The sequence below is a fragment of the Squalius cephalus genome (assembly GCF_949319135.1).
Source record: "Squalius cephalus genome assembly, chromosome: 1".
Lineage (NCBI taxonomy): Eukaryota > Metazoa > Chordata > Actinopteri > Cypriniformes > Leuciscidae > Squalius > Squalius cephalus.
Genome location: NC_137122.1, coordinates 50,680,789 through 50,701,160, shown reverse-complemented (window position 1 = coordinate 50,701,160; position 20,372 = coordinate 50,680,789). Strand labels below are relative to the sequence as shown.

The 20,372-nt window shown below is 39.1% G+C and overlaps 1 protein-coding gene across 1 annotated transcript in view; it reads right to left on the bottom strand.

The window, feature by feature from the left end:
• kcnt2b (potassium sodium-activated channel subfamily T member 2b) overlaps nt 1–20,372 on the bottom strand; it is an 89,728-nt gene that overhangs the window by 41,771 nt on the left and 27,585 nt on the right. Inside the window, exons 2-10 of the mRNA XM_079869386.1 lie at nt 14,834–14,913; nt 14,452–14,551; nt 12,810–12,863; nt 10,236–10,284; nt 6,723–6,782; nt 5,528–5,602; nt 4,784–4,867; nt 4,385–4,479; nt 3,342–3,522 (exon numbers count right to left, since the gene is read on the bottom strand). Coding sequence (XP_079725512.1) covers nt 3,342–3,522; nt 4,385–4,479; nt 4,784–4,867; nt 5,528–5,602; nt 6,723–6,782; nt 10,236–10,284; nt 12,810–12,863; nt 14,452–14,551; nt 14,834–14,913 — 778 coding nt within the window. The remainder of the gene's footprint in view (nt 1–3,341; nt 3,523–4,384; nt 4,480–4,783; nt 4,868–5,527; nt 5,603–6,722; nt 6,783–10,235; nt 10,285–12,809; nt 12,864–14,451; nt 14,552–14,833; nt 14,914–20,372) is intronic.

The window sequence follows — 20,372 nt, the reverse complement described above, 5'->3', positions numbered from 1 at the left end:
TACAAAAATGCAACAGAATGTATCGTGGATAGTGACAATATGTATCGTGGATAGTTCACCCAAAATAAAAATTAATGTGTGAGAAAATATTTGTTCAGAGTTCAGTGTCAGTACTGCATTAAACTACCACATATAATGCTGAATATAATGTATAATAATGCAATAGGGGAATATTTGTGTAAAAAGTGGCCTTCATTATTTTAAATATATCTTGTCAGTGACAGAGTGCAAGCATATTCGTCTAAAATAATTCTGTATTTTCAGCTTCAGAATCATGAATATATTATTATTCTGGTGTCACCATTGTCCTGTGCATTGGGTTACTAGCACCAAAGTCCAATCCTATTCATTTACACCCACAATGTAATAAAATGTAGCATTTTAATCAACAGTACATTTTTTGTTAACCTTTTACCATATGTCTTGGTGTATCTCAATAATTTCATATTGTGAGTTCAGTATCGTGATGTGTATTGAATCGTGACATGAGGGTATCGTTACACTGCTAGTAGATAGTGTTTTTGATCATGTTTGTGGATCATGTTTCTGCAAAAATAAGGCTGCTGTTGTGGATTGTGTGGGTGATATTGGCAGTGAGGATATTTTATATGTTCCTGTGTAAAAGCACTCAGACGCATGTTTAACAGCAGGCGTAAATGTCTGACAGAAGAGCTTTGCTCCCGGTATTGAGAACATAAAGTGATTCTCAGCAAAGATTTGAGCTGTTTTATTAGCAGTGGTGGGTAATGTTTGCTATTCATTGGCTTTCAGGCAAATGGTATTTGGGAATTGAGATCTGGCACAGTTTAATTGCAATACAAAAGCTACGAAGAAAAAAAAACTCATTGCGATGTGTGCACAGGGAGCGATGGGATACGGCGGCTGCTGTCAGTCTGTACGGTAGGATGGCTCTCTGCGGGCCGTGAGCCATACCGGAGATTTCCCCTGTCAGGCCAGAAACAAACACAGGCTCGGCCGTAACGCTCGAGCACCAGCTGCGTGTGGGGGGCAGCAGTAAATGTCAGCTGGTATTTGTAGATGAAAAGAGTGGGAGGGCCTCGCCGGAGCCACTGCCATTTCCTGTGTGATGGAAACATAGCAGCTTCCCGAAGAGGAAACTGGCAGGGAAGCCCTCACATCACACATGAAAGACAAGCCCGCTCTCATCTCATTCTCTCCTCAGCCCCACGGGAGGCTTGTGCCTGTGAGTGAGTGTGTGCGAGACCTGTTTGGGTGAGTGTGTGTCAGCAATACAAGGTATATGTTGAAATGGGATGTGAAATGCGTTTAATTAAAAGCACTGTGTACATGGAAGCGTTTGTGTGTGTGTGTGTGTGTGTGTGTGTCAGACTGTGAAAATCACCAGCTGTGTCGCGTCTCACGGGGCCTTTAACACAAAAGTGATTCGGCTCAGTGCTTTTGTCATCATAACCACATAATATTTGCATAAAATGTCTGAAAGTTGAAAGTAGAAGCGGAAAACCTTTTTTGAAATCATCTTATGTGAAAGAACAATGCAGAACTACTGTTGAGCAAAGTTAAGATAAAATACTCCCTTTCATTCACTAGATTCTCTGTAAATGTTCCACAGTAATTCGTAAAATTTGCCTAAACGACACAATTTCAAAGTTCTTTCAAAGAACTTGCCGACAGCTTGATGTGAATATTAAGTGGAACGGATATATTCTATTAAAATGACATAAGGTAACTATTACTATTACTAAGGCTAAGTGTGACCCTTTGAAATCCTCTATTCATCTTTCTGATTATCTGCAATTTAGAAAATGTAAGTATAATCATATTTTTTTATATTAATATATTTTCTAGTTGAAGCCTCAAAACTGAAGTTGAAATTGGTTCAATTATTTTGATGAGTTGAAGTATTGGAAAAACATGTTGCCATGAATTATTAATCATATCAGCTTCAGCTTTTGGACCAATCAGTGAACATTTGACAGTTTCAAGAGTCTGAAATTAAAGGCAAAAAAGATATACAAAATGAATTCATGCCCCCACAATTCGAGATATGGGTGCAAAAATGCCCCTTTACTAACTTTTCATTTTTACCATATCACAAATGCAATAGTGTTGATTTTCCAGAATATCAGCACAATTGCAAATCCGTTCGTAATTTTATACAACAGTTCAATAAAAAAAGTTTATTAGTAACTTACATTTTAGACAAAATATGGTCAATAGTGCCTGTTTTTGCTCTATATGACTAATGAAAATATTTCTAAACAAAGCCAGAGCAGAACCATAGTGTGTCTCTGAGCAACACAGTGGTGTTTTGTTACTGAATGAATGCACATTTTTGAACAAATTGGGTCAATGATTCAATGATCCATTCATGAAGACAGTCACTTGCTTTGTTCCTGAATGAATCAGCCATTTGAGTGAATTGGTTGAATAAATGACTCAATGACTGAACCGCTGCACATCACCAAGCAAAACACAGTAGTGGCGCATTGTTGTTCTGGAATGAATTAGTGTTTTTCAACTAATCGGTTGAGTAAATGATTCAATGACTAACTCATGAAGACAGTCACTTGCTTCATTCCTGAATGAATCAGCCATTTGAGTGAGTTGGTTGAATAAATGACTCAATGACTGAACCGCTGCACATCACCAAGCCAAACACAGTAGTGGCGTGTTGTTGTTCTGGAATGAATTAGTGTTTTTCAACTAATCGGTTGAGTAAATGATTCAATGACTAACTCTTGAGAACAGCAGTTTCGTTCCTGAATTAGTTCAATGAAAGATTCACTGAAAAATTCACAACACTAATGCACAGACTGGCGATTTGTACACACACACACACACACACACACACACACACACACACACACACACACGGAAATAGTTTTAGCATGGTAATGGATACGGCAATGTTAATGTATTTGGTCTTGGTAGACTAGATCTGCCACACTGCTGCTGCAGAGCAAGTATGGACTTGCTACTGCCAATAGATACACAGACAGGCTGCTGTGAGCATGTAAGATATGCTGCTGCTGCATGAATAGACATACATAAATCCTGTAGCAGATCTATAGGCAGGTGGAGCTGGGGGAGGTGGAGGGGTTTAGAGGAACTGATAGCACACTGCAGGGCTAGCTTACAGCAAACACTAGACTATTTAAATGTTGAGCAAACAATCTCATTGGCTGCAGGACCAGCAGCTAATCAGCATGTGTCATGCAGTAATGATGTGATTGCTAACAGATTGGATGTGAAGGATCTATCAGCCTGCGCCATCTAGAGTTTCATGACAGAACTATATACAGTCTATATATATGATTAAAAGGGTGAGTTGGAATGGTTCGACCATGTATTTTATTTACCTGTATTGGTAGAACTATAAGAGCTACACAGATCATGATGACCACGAGCAGCTGAGAGGGCCAGATCTGTGGTGTGACATCACCAAAGCCCACCGTAGAGAAGGTGACAACACAGAAATACAGAGAGTCAAAGAGCGTCAGGTTGTTCCCTGCACGTTCCAAGTGTTGAATCCCGCAAATACTGGAAAAGAGAGATAAAAGGGTGTAAGAACAGCTGAAATATGGATTTAAAGGAATAGTTCATCCAAAAATTAAAAGTCTGCCATTATTTTCTTACCCGCGTGTTCTTCAAAACATCTATGATGTTATTTTAAAGCACTATGAGTATGAACGGTTGTGTGGAAAAGAGCTGTACTAAGATTTGTTTGTAAAAAAAGTCATGAAAAAACAATTATGGGTTTAGACATGGTGATGAGTAATAAAAACTCTGAATAAACCATTCCTTGAAAGGCTTTTCAGGTGATCCGGTTTGCAGGTATTTGCATGTATATGGAAAGCCAGAGGGTTTCTATAATCACCGGATGATTTGGAGCAAACTGTGATAAACACGAGCCAAAACTGTGTGGTGAGCCACAAGCAAGACGACATGATGTGAACCCTGTTTGCGTGCCCGTGTGTGGGTTATCTTTCAGTACCGCTGGTGTGTGTGGCGCTTGTGTGTGTTTGCTCCGTGTTGAAAGGCCGGTTGAGTCAACACGCAGCTGTCAGCGGTGAAAAGGTCATTCGATTCTCTCCCTTCTGTTTTACAAACGCACCGTTACCCTGTACATTCGGCACCTCCCTGCTACTTACCTCACAGAACAAGAGAACACACACACAACATGGTGTTTAATTAATCAACACTCTGGAAACATCATCCTGTCAAATCCTGACCAGTCACACAGACAGCTGCAACATCACCACAGATCCTATTCTGCTATTCTACACATTTCTTGTACCAAAAGCACAATTAAGTGTTCTGCTCTCCCACTGACTTATTGTAAAGGTAAACAATCTTTGCAGTAAATGAATAATGTCAAGTCCTGTTTGTGTTTTTTTCTCACCAGGTGAAGATGAGGCAAAGTAGGGTGCTGATGAGGATGAGCACCTGGTTGAACATGGCCGAGTGTGTACGCTGAATCGCTCTGTGCAGGTCATTCTGAAAACAACATGAAGGAGAAGAGAGAGATAAAAGAAGGCAGAGATGAGAGACAGTGAAACATTTAATAACGTATAGTGCTATTGTACTTATGATAAAAAACCAAAACAATCATCAAGAGGTTTGGCAAATTTGATAACCAGCAAGCTTTCAACAGCAGAGGACAGATACAATCAGGAAAATAAGGCATGCGGAGGAAGTGAGATAGAGATGGAGAAGAAAATAAGAGCTGTGTGATAAAAGTGGATACACACAGACACAATTTCACTGGAAGAAAGGACAGGAGATAGGCTTCATTTCTTACAATCATGTTCTCAAGAGCGTGTTTGGCCAGCCAGCAGTTCAGGAAAACTGGAATGAACAAGTTTCTGAGGGAAGGCAAAATCACCTGATTGGAAAGAAAAAAGATTTAATTTCCTTCAATTCAACGAGCTTTGTGATACAGCTCTAACACACAATACAGAGTTTCTAGCACCGCTATTCAGGAGCACTGCTACTCCACTGATGATTCTTTAGCTCCATGGCAAATATACTATATTTACTATATATATATATATATATATATATATATATATATAAAAACATATATCAGCAACAGAGTTTTTGGTAGTCATGTTAAATTATACAATTTAAATAATAATAATAATGTCAGAAGCCAAAAAATTATTGTTAGTATAATAATATTAATAATGATAATAATAACGTCGGAAGCTAAATATTGTTTAATTGTTAGTAAAATAATAATAATAATAAAGTCAGAAGCAAAATATTGTTTATTTGTTGGTAAAATAATAATAATATCGTCAGAAGCAACATTTTGTTTATTTGTTAGTAAAATAATAATAATAATAATAACAATAATGTCAGAAGCAAAATCTTGTTTAATTGTTAGTAAAATAATAATAATAATAATAATAATAATTGAATAATAATGCCAGAAACAAAATAAAATAATATTTTTAAATTGTTAAATAAAATTACATATAATAATATTAATAATAACAAATGATCCATGTCCATAAAATCCCACTGGCACATTTTTACTCACAGTGATCACAAAAGGAACGGCGCTGATCATCTCCAGAATGAACGGAATGCGCAACACTTGCTCCCAAACGTTGCCCTGGAAACAAGGATACTTGTGTCAAGGTCAGGAAACTAGTGTTTGTGTGACCTCTTGGATTAGAGGATAAAACACTGCTTTGATAAGGTTTGAACCATTGAAAAACAGCAGGGTTAAAGGTCACTCTCCTCGCCCCCTCGGAAATAAGTTTCATTTATCGGATGCAGTTGAGCCTGTGGCTCTATTAAGGTGTTAAACATCTGCCATATTTTACAAGCAAGATATATGTTTAGGTCTCACCCATGTGGAACTTGCGTGGGTGAAAAAGCCTAGCTGGTTTCGAAAGAAATCAAAGCAGAACATAAAGTGAGAGATGTGTCGATGCAGGATGTACTCATCGCACTGGGATCAAACGAGGTGTAGGATACTCTAAGACATCCCTTCACTATCAGTGTCTGGAGGACAAACATGCCTCGTGCTTTCTCTCACCACTTAGTCCCTTCAAAACAGCTCAACGCAACTCTTCCTCTACACTTAAGGTGGCTAAGCTTGTTTCTGAAATGCTGTAGCTCGCTTGTTGCTTGTCTAAGACGGTCTACAGGCCCTAACCAGATAGACCAACATGATGAGCCTGCTGGTGAACCAAATTGGACCAACTAATGACCATAAATACAGACTATGATAATCTAGGAACCACACCAAACCAGCTGCCATCAGAAGCCAATTTTAGAAGGATTCTATTCGTTTCTCCATCTCATTTTGTCTGACCTTCTCAAATACACTCTGGGGACTGCAGATCTAATATATTCAGGGTGAAGGAACGATCTAAAAAGTCAATGGGACACAATGTTAAACATTCCAGCTCTGCTCATGAACATTAATCACATGAGATAATGTAGTAGTCCATAATAGCATTAATGCTCACATGTTCGTTTAGTCAACTGCCGAGTTCTTAGGACTAAGCAAAACAAACATACTGATTATCAGTCACAACATGCAAGATAAATTTCCCAATACAGAAGGTTATTTAGAGTTATTTGGTAAAAGCTCAAATGCAGCTAGCATTGAAATGAATAGGAATCTGACAGATACTGTAGTTCTCTCCAGGTATTACAGGCCGCTTTGAAGCCAGTACAAGTACTAGTGATAAGACCATGAGCACATGGGTTGTTTGACTCACCTTGTAGCTGAGGTACACCAACAACATTGTCTCTGAAAAACTGATGAATGCAACAAGCACCTGGTGAGAGGAGAAAATAGGCAAACAGAGAGATAAAAAGAGACAGAGATTAGAGAGAAAAAAGCAGAGGCTGTGTAGGAAGAAACAGCAGGAGCAGTGAGTTTCACACTGTCTGAGAATAAATGGCGAAACTGTGGGCAACACAACAATGGAAAATGTGTCTGTGTGTGTCTTTCAACCACAGGCTCTTGTATGTACCATGGATTGATTTAATATTTATTTTTGCTACTATTATTTGGTAACACTTTACAATAAGGTTTCATTTGTTATCATTGGTTAAATACAAAGTTCTGTCATGAAACTATTGGCTGATTGGTTCCTGCTATATCAGTAGCCAATGAGCTCTGATCAAGTTTGATCAAAGCAATGAGGGATTAAAACTTTGTGAATAGAAAGTTGTCAGAAATTATAAAGATGACAAAAGAAAAGAATAATTAGAGCCATAACCAGGCTGAAGAGCGGTGAATGTGTGCAGGGAAGACTGAAACTGAATGGGGCAATTTGCACCACAAAACAATAGAGAGAATACACTTTGAATGGATGCTTTGAAGATGACAATAAACATCAGTTAGCATTTTAGAGTCTTCTCAAAATAAAATCACATGACATGTTCTTGAAATTCAGAGTTTTAGACTTGTCTTCAGAATATAACTGTCACAGTTGTGTTCTGTTTGCGTTAGTCACGTCTTTTGTTCTGTTTTCCTGCCACTCATCCGTTTCCATGTCAACCTTTATTAGTTCTTCTGTATCACCTGTTCAGTTAATCGTCATCATCTGTGTCACCTGTTTTCAGTTAATCATGTTCATCAGTGTTTGCATTTAGTTCCTTCAGTTCAGTCAGTCCTTGTCTGTAGTTAGTCCTATTTTGGTGTGTGTAACCTTCTGCCTGTCTGTACTCGTTGGATATTATTATTATAAGTAAAAGTTTGTATTGGAACTTTTGTCTCCTCATCTCTTCTGCCTGCACTACACCGTGACAGAACTACGGACCTCCAAAATGGATGATAGGGCTCAGTTTATTTTGGTGGCTCAGGAGAGCACTGATTTTCACAACGAACTTCTGTCGTCTTGCATTTACCAGCCTGCTCGACGACGAGACCCTGAGGACCTTGTTCTTGATCGGGGCCACTTTCAACCGTCCCATTGATCTCCCCGACACCACAGGACTGAACTGGAGGGAAACTGTCCTCCGGTGTCTGAAAAGTGTCGGGCCTCGATCAGGAACACAGCCAGAGCCATGGAATCCTCACGCCATGCCTGAGCCCTTGTCTTCAGCCAAGATGGCTGCCGTCTCACTGCTTGAGCCCTCAGCCAAGATGGCCGCCGCCTCGCCACCTGAGCCCTCAGTCAAGAAGGCCTGAGCCGTCAGCCAAGATCCAGAGTCTCGCCCCGCCGAGACCGCCCGTACAGGGTCTCGTCTTACCGAGACCGCCCTTCCAGAGGATCGTCCTGCTGAACCTGAGACTGTTCACGTCATGCCCGCCGAGCCAGAGACTGTTCACGTCATGCCCGCCGAGCTAGAGACTGTTCACGTCAGTCCTGACTAGCCTGAGCTTCACGTCAGTCCGGTTGAGTCTGAATCTTCTGTCCCCGAGCCTGAATCTCAATTCCCACCCTGCCTCCCTCTCCCACCTCCTCCCATCTGCCTCCTCTCAACCCTTCTTCCACCACTGCCAGTCAGCCCCTCTGCTCCTCTAACAACCTTCGGGTAGGTGGAGTCGCCGTGGGTCTGCCTGTCACTGTCACCGCCTCCGACCTCCTCGACCCGGACTCCGCTGTGGCCTGTCAGCCCACTGGCTACGCCGTGGCTCCTGCCTCCCTCATCTCCGCCGTGGCCCATCAGTCCACCAGCTCCGCCGGGCACCCTCGTCCCCCTGGTTCTGCCTTGGTCGTTCCTCGCCCTGCCCTCGCCTCGGGACTACCCTCCTCTGGCTTCACCTCGTCCCCCTGGTTCCGTTGAGCTCCTCTCTCCCTCCAGCTCCACCTTGGTCCTCGGTCACTCCGGCTCCACCGTGGCCTTCTGGATCCCCGCCTGCCCTTCAGTCGCCAGAGCCATCTGCGTCGCCAAGTCCCTCCAGATCCTCTGCATCGTCATGTCTCGTCGGCTCTCCGGCTTCACCCTGGAGTCGTCAGCCCTGCCTCCACCATAGCTCCTCCCTCTGTCGGCTCCGCCCTGGCCGCCAGCACTGCCTGCTCCACCCTGGTCCCTCTTGCCTTTTGTCTGCCCTCACCTTCGTCCTCCTCCTGAGTCACCTCCCTCTGCAGTTGGTCTTCTACGGCGCGAGAAGGACGTGACTACCGGGAGGGGGGAGTACTGTCACAGTTGTGTTCTGTTTGTGTTAGTCACATGTCTTTTGTTCTGTTTTCCTGCCACTCATCCGTTTCCATGTCAACCTTTATTAGTTCTTCTGTATCACCTGTTCAGTTAATCGTCGTCATCTGTGTCACCTGTTTTCAGTTAATCATGTTCATCAGTGTTTATTTAGTTCCTTCAGTTTAGTCAGTCCTTGTCCGTAGTTAGTCCTATTTTGGTGTGTGTAAACTTCTGCCTGTCTGTACTAGTTGGATATTATAAGTAAAAGTCTGTATTGGAACTTGTCTCCTCATCTTCTTCTGCCTGCACTACACTGTGACAATAACATGTGGCTGTAGCTGCAGTGCATTTCTAGATTAATACAATGCCAACTTAAATTTTATTTTCTTAAAGATCTTTCATAAACATACATTTCTAATAAGTTTAAAAAAACTTCTAAGCTATTTATACAAAAAAATAAATCATTGACATAATTACTTCTGACTTTACAATAAACTGCTTAAATTTCAAATGAGACTAGACTTATGCTTTTAGCGCAAAGGGTTCATGAACTGTACCTGTTTTAGTTTGGTTATGCCATTTATTGGGATTATTTCAAAAGCGGGGGTGAAGGCTAACAGGTTAGAACTTAAAAAACGCCTTAAACTTTTAACTTATTTATGCTACTATAATTTACATATTTTATGGTTTTTACCTTTTTAAGTTGGAAAATAATACATTTAAAAAATAGATAAACAAATTATCGAAAGGAAGAGTTAGATAATCAGATTTATTATGATTTTAATAAATCTTGCAATACTTACATCATTAATAAAATCAATGTAAAATATGTGCAAATATTATTTAATTGTATTTGGGAAACATAAAATGCTATGAAATTAGCATTAGGAATCATCCCACATTTTATTCCAAAATCTTTTTAATTTCCACCATTGTGATTTCCATGACAACATTAATTGTGATTTAGAAAAAAAATACGATTTTTATTCATTAAGGGTAAGATGACAGAATTCTTCAGTGATGCGTGTGCATCCATTGTTTTAATATTAAATACAATCATAAGAGCCCAAAAATGTACTTTTAAAATCACACAAAGGACAAAAGTGTATGTGTGTGTGTGTTAATGAATTTGTTCTCACCTGAAGAGCCCAGAGTGGCAGAGGCCTGTTCACCCAAATTATGAGGGACCTGATGAAAGGAAGCCATTATTATGATGAAATGAGGTAAAGAATGAAAGGGAAATTACAAATTAGAGACGCTCGGATCAAGAAGCAGGTCCATAATTGAACACTTTTTTCCCCCACACATGTCAAACAAACACACCAATTCCAGAATCAAATCCATTTACAATGCCTAAGCAATAAACAGATTCAAAATAACATTTTTGTTACAAATTAAGAAATCAAAGTGTGTATTCTGCAGTAAAGTAATGAGCAGAGTGGCATCCTGTCAGACACACCATTAAATGCTTACAGACTGCCGCCAGCATCTTTGGTTCTTAATAAATAGCAAAAACCTGACGGCCTTGTTAAACAGGTCACGGAGACTCCTTGTGCACTGTCCTGAAGTCAATAAATCAATTCTACTGCTGGCATGAGACAAAACAGTCTAACTGTACACAACACAATACATTTCTAGCAAAAAAGTCATTTGAATCACAGCCAGTCAGAACATGTTGGATATTTAACATAGTTCAATTTTAGACCAATCAGATTTGATTGTGGGCGGGGCAACCCAGCACAACATCACAGAAATGGGAAACAACCAACCAATTTGTTGCAGTTGGTTAAAAACATTCTGCTTGTGTTTCATGAATGAAGTGTTTTTGAGTCACACAGCAGCTTTACCCTTGTTAAAAAGAAGCACTTTAAAAGTGTACTTATTGGAAATATTATACTTTAAATTAATATACTTAAGTGTGAACTAAATGTAATGTTTTCAGACACTTAAAGGAGTAGTTCACTTAAAAAATTTAATTCTGTCATCATTTACTTAACCAAACAGTTGATGAGCCCCATTGACTTCCACAGTAGGAAAAAAAAAATACTATGTTAAAAATTAACTGTTTGGTTTCCGACATTCTTCAAAATATCTTCTTAAGAAAAAGAAAGAAATTCATACAGGTTTGAAACAACTTGACGGTGAGTAAATGATGACAGAACTTTAATTTTTAAGTGAACTATTCCTTTAACTCCATGTTATACAATTAAATGAAAATGATTTATAGTTTAAATTCACACTAAATGCTATTAGCTGAACTTTAGAGTGCTAGTAGGACTTAATTACATCTTTATAATTTTGTCTTTGAAATATGGTTGAAGTGTACTGCCGAATGTAACAAGCAAAGTGGCCTACATTATTTAAAATATACCTAGTCAGTGAAAGAGTGCAAGCATATTCATCTAAAATAATTCTGTATTTTCAGCTTCAGAATCATTAATATTTTTATTCTGGTGTCTTTATTGTTCTGTGCATTTGGGTTTCCAGGCGTATTCATTCACACCTACAATATAATACCAAATTTAGCATTTTAATCAACAGTTAATTTGTTGTTAACATTTAAGACATATGCCTTGGAGTATCGCAATAATATCGTATCATGAGTTCAGTATCGTGATATGTATCGAATCGTGATTTGAGGGTATCGTTACACCCCTATAAACTAAAATATGGTTTAATGTTTTAATGCTTTAATATTGAAACTTGTATTTCATGTATTTAAATATTTGTAATCACACATTTGCAATGATGAAGTTGCAAATTTACATTTAAACGATAGCCTATTAACTTTAAATCTAATATTGAATAACACGCGGCAGTTTTATAATCAAGTACTTTTTGTCAACATCCAAATAAGTGTACTTCTTTAAATTATGACAAGATTATTAAAGTCCCCCTGTAGTCAATAATTGTATCCCTTAAAACTCATCAATGATCATCAAAATTACATATTTAAGCGTTTATAAGTTTTTTTCTTGAAAAAAAAAAAATCGTCATGGCTAAAAATAGCTTGAATGTAACTATGCAAATTAGCCCCGCCTCCACTCACTCACACCAGCTCAGAGATCCACTCGTTGACGATCACACGTTGACCTGATTGGTTACAAGGTAGTTTGTGACGTCAGAAACACCAGCGATTTCAAACCGTGTTTTTGAGACTGTCTTTGGTTCACTGCAGTTTTAAGGAGAAAATACTCAGCAATAGTGTTGACTTATGAAATGACATAATAAAAACACCACATAGACATATAAACAACATTAAAAGCTTGATCTTCACCACAGGGGGATTATAAAACAATGATTTAAAATGTGCTTTAAAATCAAACTTTTAATTTGACACGATTGCAAAGTGAACTTTTTAAAAATGTGTTAAGAAACAGTAATAAAGTCATTATGTGGCCTATTTATTCATATATATATATATATATATATATATATATATATATATAGGATTTGCAGTACACTATAAGTGGACATTCAAAGCACACTTCTTTTTCACAAGGGTATATTAAGCTTAATATGAAATATCAGAAGAGATGATGAGTTGCAAAGTTCCTGATAAACATATTCAGAAGAGGAGATTCACATTCCTTAAATTTGTATTGATTTTCTTCAGATTTTCTCTATTAAAATGGCCGTATGTCTGTGTGCATCTGGCCCTCGGCCACCATGTTCATTTCTCATCTCTCAGAGTCAAGAGCCTGGATCCTTACCAGTCGAAATGGCTTCTGTTGTGGGCAGAGGCATTCTGTCTGAGACAGCCAGGACTGCAGGGAAAGCAAACACACACAGATAAGAGTTGCAACTGCTTGCTTTTTATGCATGGACTATCCAAAGGCACTTCAGTTTTCTCCGGATCTCACTTTCCCTTCGTCTACCCACACACTCTCTCTCCAACACCACATGAACTCTTCTCTGAACTGAAAATAGATTTTCACTTTTGACCGTCCTTCACTGTTCCTGTCGTTCACTTGCATCTCTTTGGCGTGATCTTCTCGCTATGCTGTTCTTCTGCACTTTGGCATTGTTTTTTCATTTACACTCAGAAATGAAACAGACTCTGACCTGTTTCTCTGTATATGCCTGTATATGTCTTTCTTCTTCTCTCATACAGTTATTTCCAGTGCCCTGAGTGACAACCTCTTCTGGCAATGCGACAAAGTTCAATTTTATGCAAATGAGAAGTGATGTAATGCAGCAGCTACCAATGGAAATGCAGACAGCCATTCGACTGATACAGCTGCGGCAAAGCAGGAACACCTACTAGCAAAAGCAACAGTACGGCTAGTCAGTGACCTCAAGCGAGAAAACGCTACCTTAAAGATATACAGTACGTTCAGGCAATTTAGTCAGTAAAGATTGGTGTTCCTACTCGACCACTGTTTCCAAATGTATCAGGAGAATGGCATCAATGTTCATAAAGTTCAATTCTAATCTAACTGTGGTTGGAACGCAATCAAACAATTGCTGTTCCTCGAGAAACCTTAGATTGCAAACTTTAGCTGAGTGTGACGTTAGCATTTTGCTAAGCTAAGCTACTTCATACTACACCACAAAATCATTATGTGGCCTATTTATTCATATATATATATATATATATATATATATATATATATAGGATTTGCAGTACACTATAAGTGAAAATATGTCCAACACACAAATGTTGGATGGACATATTTTAAATTGATTTAAGTGGTGTTTATAATGACATTTCCCTTGACTGCAACCACCATCTTGAATAAAAATTGGCCTTGCTATGAGGGATACATGCAATGTTGTTTTTAACAATAGAACATTTGACCTCGACAACATTTTGGTAACACTTTATTTTACAGTGTCCTTGTTACATGTTACATATGGTTACTGTATTAATAACTAAATTATGCATAATTACATGTGACTAACCCTAAACCAAACTATAATCCTAACCGTAACCCTGTTGTAAGTGCATGTAGTTAATTATTATTACTTAGAACTTAAATTTGAACATGGACACCATAAAGTAAAGTGCAACCAACATTTTCACAACACTTCTTGCAGTGCATTCTGGGATTGCTTTCTCTACAGAGGACACATGCACCATCTATTCTAGACACTGCTGACATGTTTAGTAAAACTGTTTTGACCAAAACCAAAAATTATTTTTCGGTGGAATATTTCTGGCTGCTGAAATTTGATGTACTATGATGTACTATGTTTTTGTACATCAAATTTAGGTGAAATTTTGTTAATATGAGGCACCTTTAGAATATGGCCAAAACAATATATCTTAACAGGCTGAATAACTTTTCTGTCTACTAAAACAGCTTTCACGTCGAGTAAAAATATCCTCGGTCCCATTTGGCTGTGTCTCACCAGTCTCTCTCCTCCCGCGGGTCGTCCAGCAGGACTCGTACGATGTAGAGCAGGCAGCTCACAACCTTCAGGAAGAAGTTGAAGAGTCGCACTCTCAAACCTGCACACAAGAGCGTGAGTCTGTCACCAATCAGCGTTACAAAGAGCTTCACAAACAACAGACACACCAAGCCCAATACTCACGGACGGGACACGACAGCTAGAGGACAGCACATCAAACGGCCAGAAACAAATACAAGACCAACCAATTACCCAGCACCAGCTCCACAGAGCCACTCACAGGGGTCAACAACACTCCACGTGAAAGCAAAAACAAACTACCACCTCACAGGACAAGAAAAGCCACAATTAGAGCCGCCGCTCGGTCCGGCCGAGAACTCACTGGATCTTTGGTTTTTGATGAAGAACAGCTTCAGACGTTCCTTGAATGTGTTTTCATTCACATAGAACTCTACCTGCACTCTAAAAGGAATGATGATGTTTGGTTGGAGATGAAGAGGAAGGGGGAAGGACAGATAATGATGACATATATGAGAGAGGAGGCAAGAAAGTTAGACGTATTGCCATTGCCGTAATAATAAAAAGCAATCAGTTGAGAGCTAGAAAGTGCTGTTGCAATATTAAACTCTAACAGCTTTAGAAGGAAATGATGTTGCCTTTTGTGTGCAAGGCGGCTGTGGTTGACCTCGCCATCCGCGCTGACTAAATCCAGAATTATAAATGACTCCCACAGCGAGGGAGAACGCAACGGGAGGAGCCATAACTCTGGTGCTTTTCATTCCAGTCCACATTCTACAAACAGAGATCTGGAACTGACCGTAGAGGAATACTCCAGCTCGCGTTCGACCCGACGCCTGTCCGGCATCTGCAGTGGCAAGACGCCAATAACCACAGGCAATCATTTCCAAACAGGAATTCAAATGTGTTTACTTGCACAAATTATCACTATGGTTTAAAAGCAGAAACGGGAAGCTCTTGTGTTTGGTAAAGCACTTAAATGGATTCCACGGTAAAAATGTTTGTTGTTTGAGCTGTAAAGCTGTTCGTTCAGAGCATTTACATTTATTCATTTAGCAGACGCTTTTATCCAAAGCGTCTTTCAATTGAGGAATGTAACAACTGATTCATCTTAAAGATGGAATAAACACGAGAAGTGCTAGTAATACAAAGTTTCAGCCATCGTTCAGGATAGTACATGCTAGAATAGGGAGGGATTAATAAATACTGAGAGCATAGAAAAAAAGAATTGACTGTAAAATAGAGTAGATATTAGGGGATGGAGTTAAGTGCTGATGGAAGAGATGAGTCTTCAGCTGTCTCTGTTCCAGCTGTATATTTGGCGTTCCGGATAGGGTTGGGACGATCTTGACCAGCAAGGAATTGAGAAGAAAACGTTCTTGAGAGTGATTTTGTGCCACTCTGTACTGTTGCACATGTATGCATTTGAAACACCCTTGATTAATTTATATATTACTGACCATTCATTTTAATTCAGAACTTGACAACTTTCCAATGATACATTGTCGACTTTTCTTCTGAGACATGAATTTGGTTGAGATTGAAATTTCAGTGTTGTTTCATCGTTAACTGAGAATTATATAAAATCCACACTATATTATTTCAATGGTTTTAATGTTTTCATATTTAGCAAACTGCACTCAATTTAAGGAATAGTTAGGGACTCAAACCCTTGACTTTGTCACGGCTAGCGCAATGCTCTATTCAGTAAACAATGAATGTTGATACGCCAACATTGACTTAATGTTTTATTGCTTGTTTGATATCTGGGTTAACATTAAAATTCACATTCAAAAGATTATTGTTAGAAAAATGTCTTTCATTCAAGATTATTTCAAATTTCATAATGTATATGGTAAAAAGCAGCAAACAAAAGTTAAATGATGTAAACTCTGACATAATTCCTCTGACTGTCTGTTTAAAATTCAGGATGTTTACGCCAAGATCAGTCATCAACATTTACAATCAAACATGATTATAGATGGCAAATTTGATATATGGTAAATTAAATTACTTCCATATCCAACCCTGGAATTCATGCATGGGCACAAAGGTAAAGTAAGAGTGTTTTAGCTTGGCCATTATGTCCCAAAGAAAAAATATAAAATTCAGTTCAAATCTGTCTGCTGGTTGTTGTTAAAGGCAGATCTAAACGCGAGCTTGCAGTCGATTGTAAGAACGGGGAGGGGTTTATGCAGACTAAGGGTACATTTACACGACAACGATATGCTTAAAACTGAGAAGTTTTTCCTTTGAGTTTTTCCGCGTACAGATGACACCGTTGTCAAAACGGTGATAATATGCATGTGCATGACATAATCATCTTCAGAGATGCGCGTTTTTGTTGTTTACATGGAGACAAAATGTTTTCACATGTATCTTTCAATGTATCTTTCACTCAGCGCAATTGACTTTGTACACCGACGCATGTATCATTCCTATTTTGCACCCGCGCACAGCGGACTTTTCCCTCCACAGACGCACGTCGGTAAACTAGGAAATACACTTGCGCTCCACACCTATGAATAATGAAGCTACTTCAGATCAACCCATTTTAGATTTGCGTCGGGCGCAAGAGTCATTTATCCCGCCGGTATAATAGCAACAGCACCCGAGACCCGCCCACAAAGTTACTTGCATTTCGCGCTTGATACTTGCGTTTCAGATCGTTAAAATAGGGCCCATTAAGTCTAATGTTTTTAGCTGAAAGCAGTGTCGTGTAAACAGCCCCTAAATGATTGGTGAAATCTGGCGCATGTCACCATGCTCAACATTCAACATGCTCAATCGGCCAAAAAGCCCCCAATAAGGTCCGACTAGTGGCTGCGGTGTGGAACACGCCTCAAAAACTGGGCCGGCTGACGCTCAACGATGGCCGAGCGTCGGTTTGGTGTGTCAGAACCTTTATGCCATTATTCAAAGGTAACATGCAATGTTTAAGTCTTATGGTTTTATAGATATTCTATTTGTTTATTTAAGGGTTCTAAACTTTCTTTCGGTGTGTGTACTGTGAACGTGTTTCCAGTTCATTTATAGACACTGAATGCCGAGTCAATATAATCGTCTGTGGTTATTGACATCACGCCACAGTAGCTGTCCACACACATTAAGTTGTAACAATTATGTTCCTTAAAAGGTCACTCATGGGAGAATGTCACACGCATCGAGTTCATTGTACTCTGGCACGTTTCCAGTCCCGTTTTAATCAGTTTCCTGGGCTCCAACTATCCAGGGACTCATAAAGAGGCATTAGCCACAGACCAGATCAGTGTGAGCCAGATCACTCCAGTCTTTTTAAAGACTTCCTCTCAGATCTCTGGAGCCAGCCTCATTTCCACAGAGCTCTGCGTAATTGGACAGAAACATGGAGGGAGACATAATATCCGGTGAGTCATGTCATAACAACTGGAGTAAAAGAAAGAGAATGTGTGATCTGTCCATTTCTCGCACTCGTATGTCGGGGAAAAAGAGATAATGTGAATTCACAGTCTGGAAAAGGGGATCCGGACCCCACGTGGTGGTCGACCCTTACGTATCCTCTCCTCACAGCGAGAACCCCCGTCAGACCATGCTGTGTGTTGCTATGGCGACAGAGGTTTCTCTGGGTTTCCCAACACACACACACATCTACATGTAGTTGTAATAATCAAGTTTCATGGGTGTGGAGGACTTGATTAATTCTGAGCACCTTGGAAATAATGGCCTTTGCACACAATCTCACCTACTGTAAGTGTCGTGATTGCGGTGAGAAAATCAGTATCACATTAATACGCGTGTCCAAAAAACACTCTCTTGATGCACAACGTATCATCATTTTGGCCATTGTGAGGACCACCTTAACAATATTTCATCGTGAATTACAGGAAAGATTACAGGATTTATGGTCACAAAAACACATCCACGTCACAGCAAAATCAAAAGAAATTATATTGTGCATTAGATTACTCTATAATATTATTTTTTGCATTTACAAATTATATTTTAGGATCATTGATTTCTTTTCTTTTTTTTTTGCATTGTGACATTATTTTAATGACTATTATCATGTTTTCATCAATTTCATTCATCAAATACCAGTAATCTGACAAGCGCAAACCTTAGTAAATTCATTTAAATACTCCCATTTTTTAATGGGAAAAATACTCTCATTTTTCCATTTAAATACGCTCATTTATCCTCCCATAAATTTTGCATCTGAAAGGGAAACTCCTACAAATGCATATGCAATAAAGTCAACTGCAAAAATAACCTTGTCCATCCATGCCTTTTCAGCGCCAATTTTTCACTGGGTGTCTTTAGTAAATCCTGACATTAAAGGGGACCTATTATGCAAAATTCACTTTTGCATGGTGTTTGGACATAAATGTGTGTTGGCAGTGTGTTTACACAACCACCCTATAGTGATAAAAGTCCACCCACTCCTTTTTTAAAATCCCCATAAATCATAAGCAGTGTCTCCCAATGACCTGTTTTCAGCCATGGGGCTCTGGGTCGAAATGAACACCACTATGGAGAGTTTCTGTTTTTGATATTATAATACTGTGAGATGAGATAGTCCTGGCAGAGCAGAGCTTGTGAGGCTCCGCCCTCTGTGCTGGCAGCAGCTGCTCATTTGCATTTAAAGGGACACACAGTAAAACGGCAAGTTTTTCTGAGCCCCAAAAAGTGACAATTTAAACATGCTGTAAAAAATTATCTGTTGGGTATTTTGAGCTAAAACTTCACATACACACTTTGGGGACATCAGAGACTTATTTTACATCTTGTGAAAAGGGGCATAATAGGTGCCCTTTAATGCCAAAAGAGGGTTTGCGCTGGCACAAGTTAGTAAATCTGGCCCTTAGTGTTTAATCCTAATATGTACACCAGGGACTGCGTTTAATTAAACTTTTAGACATTTGTCACTTTTCCACAGTCGGGGCCGAACAGAAGAACGGCAAGGAATAGTTCCAGTCAGGGCTTGACATTAAGTGTTTTGTTCACCAGCCACTGTAGCTATAGTGGTTTTCCAAAGTTACTAGCAATTCATTTTCACTGGCCACAATTTTGACATCGATACCATGGGAAAAGACTGCCATATAGATATTTTTAATATTATCTCATAATTTGGCAGCAGGTATATTAGGCTGCTGTCACTTTAAAGGGGTGGTTGATTATGATTTCACTTTTCTAACTTTAGTTAGTGTGTAATGTTGCTGTTTGAGCATAAACAATGTTACAATGCTCAAAGTTCAAAGCAAAAGAAGATATTTGCTTTAATAGAAATCGTTTTTTAAGGACTACAACAAACGGCTGGTGAGGACTACACGACATTCCTCCAGGGTAAGTGACATCACCAACCCTAGAATTTACATAAACCCCACCCCCGGAACATGATCATATGCTAATCAATGACTAGAAGATAACTACACATAAGCTACATAAATTCATCAACTAAACCATTCAGAAATGTCCTTCGACATGTTGTTACTTCTTCTTGAGTCTCTCCATCATTGTCTGACATAAAAGGCTAAATGTTTTTGAAATTTTCAGTGTGTGTCTGTGTTAGGTAAAATGACACAAGCTCTTGAAGCTCCGCCCTCTGTGCCGGGAGCAGCATCTCATTTGCATTTAAAGGGACAGAAACAAAACGGTGCGTTTTTGCTCAACCTCAAAAAGTGACAATTTTAACATGCTATAAAAAATATCCGTCGGTTATTTTGAGCTAAAACTTCACATACACACTCTGGGGACATCAAATACTTATTTTACATCTTGTGAAAAGGGCATTATAAAGGGCATTATAAGGGCATATATACACCCCTTTAAGACCTGACACTCGGATCCATTATACTGTTACACATGTTTTCTTTCTCAACGTTCACTTAAAACATAACTGACTGTGTTTACGTGAAGACTCACAA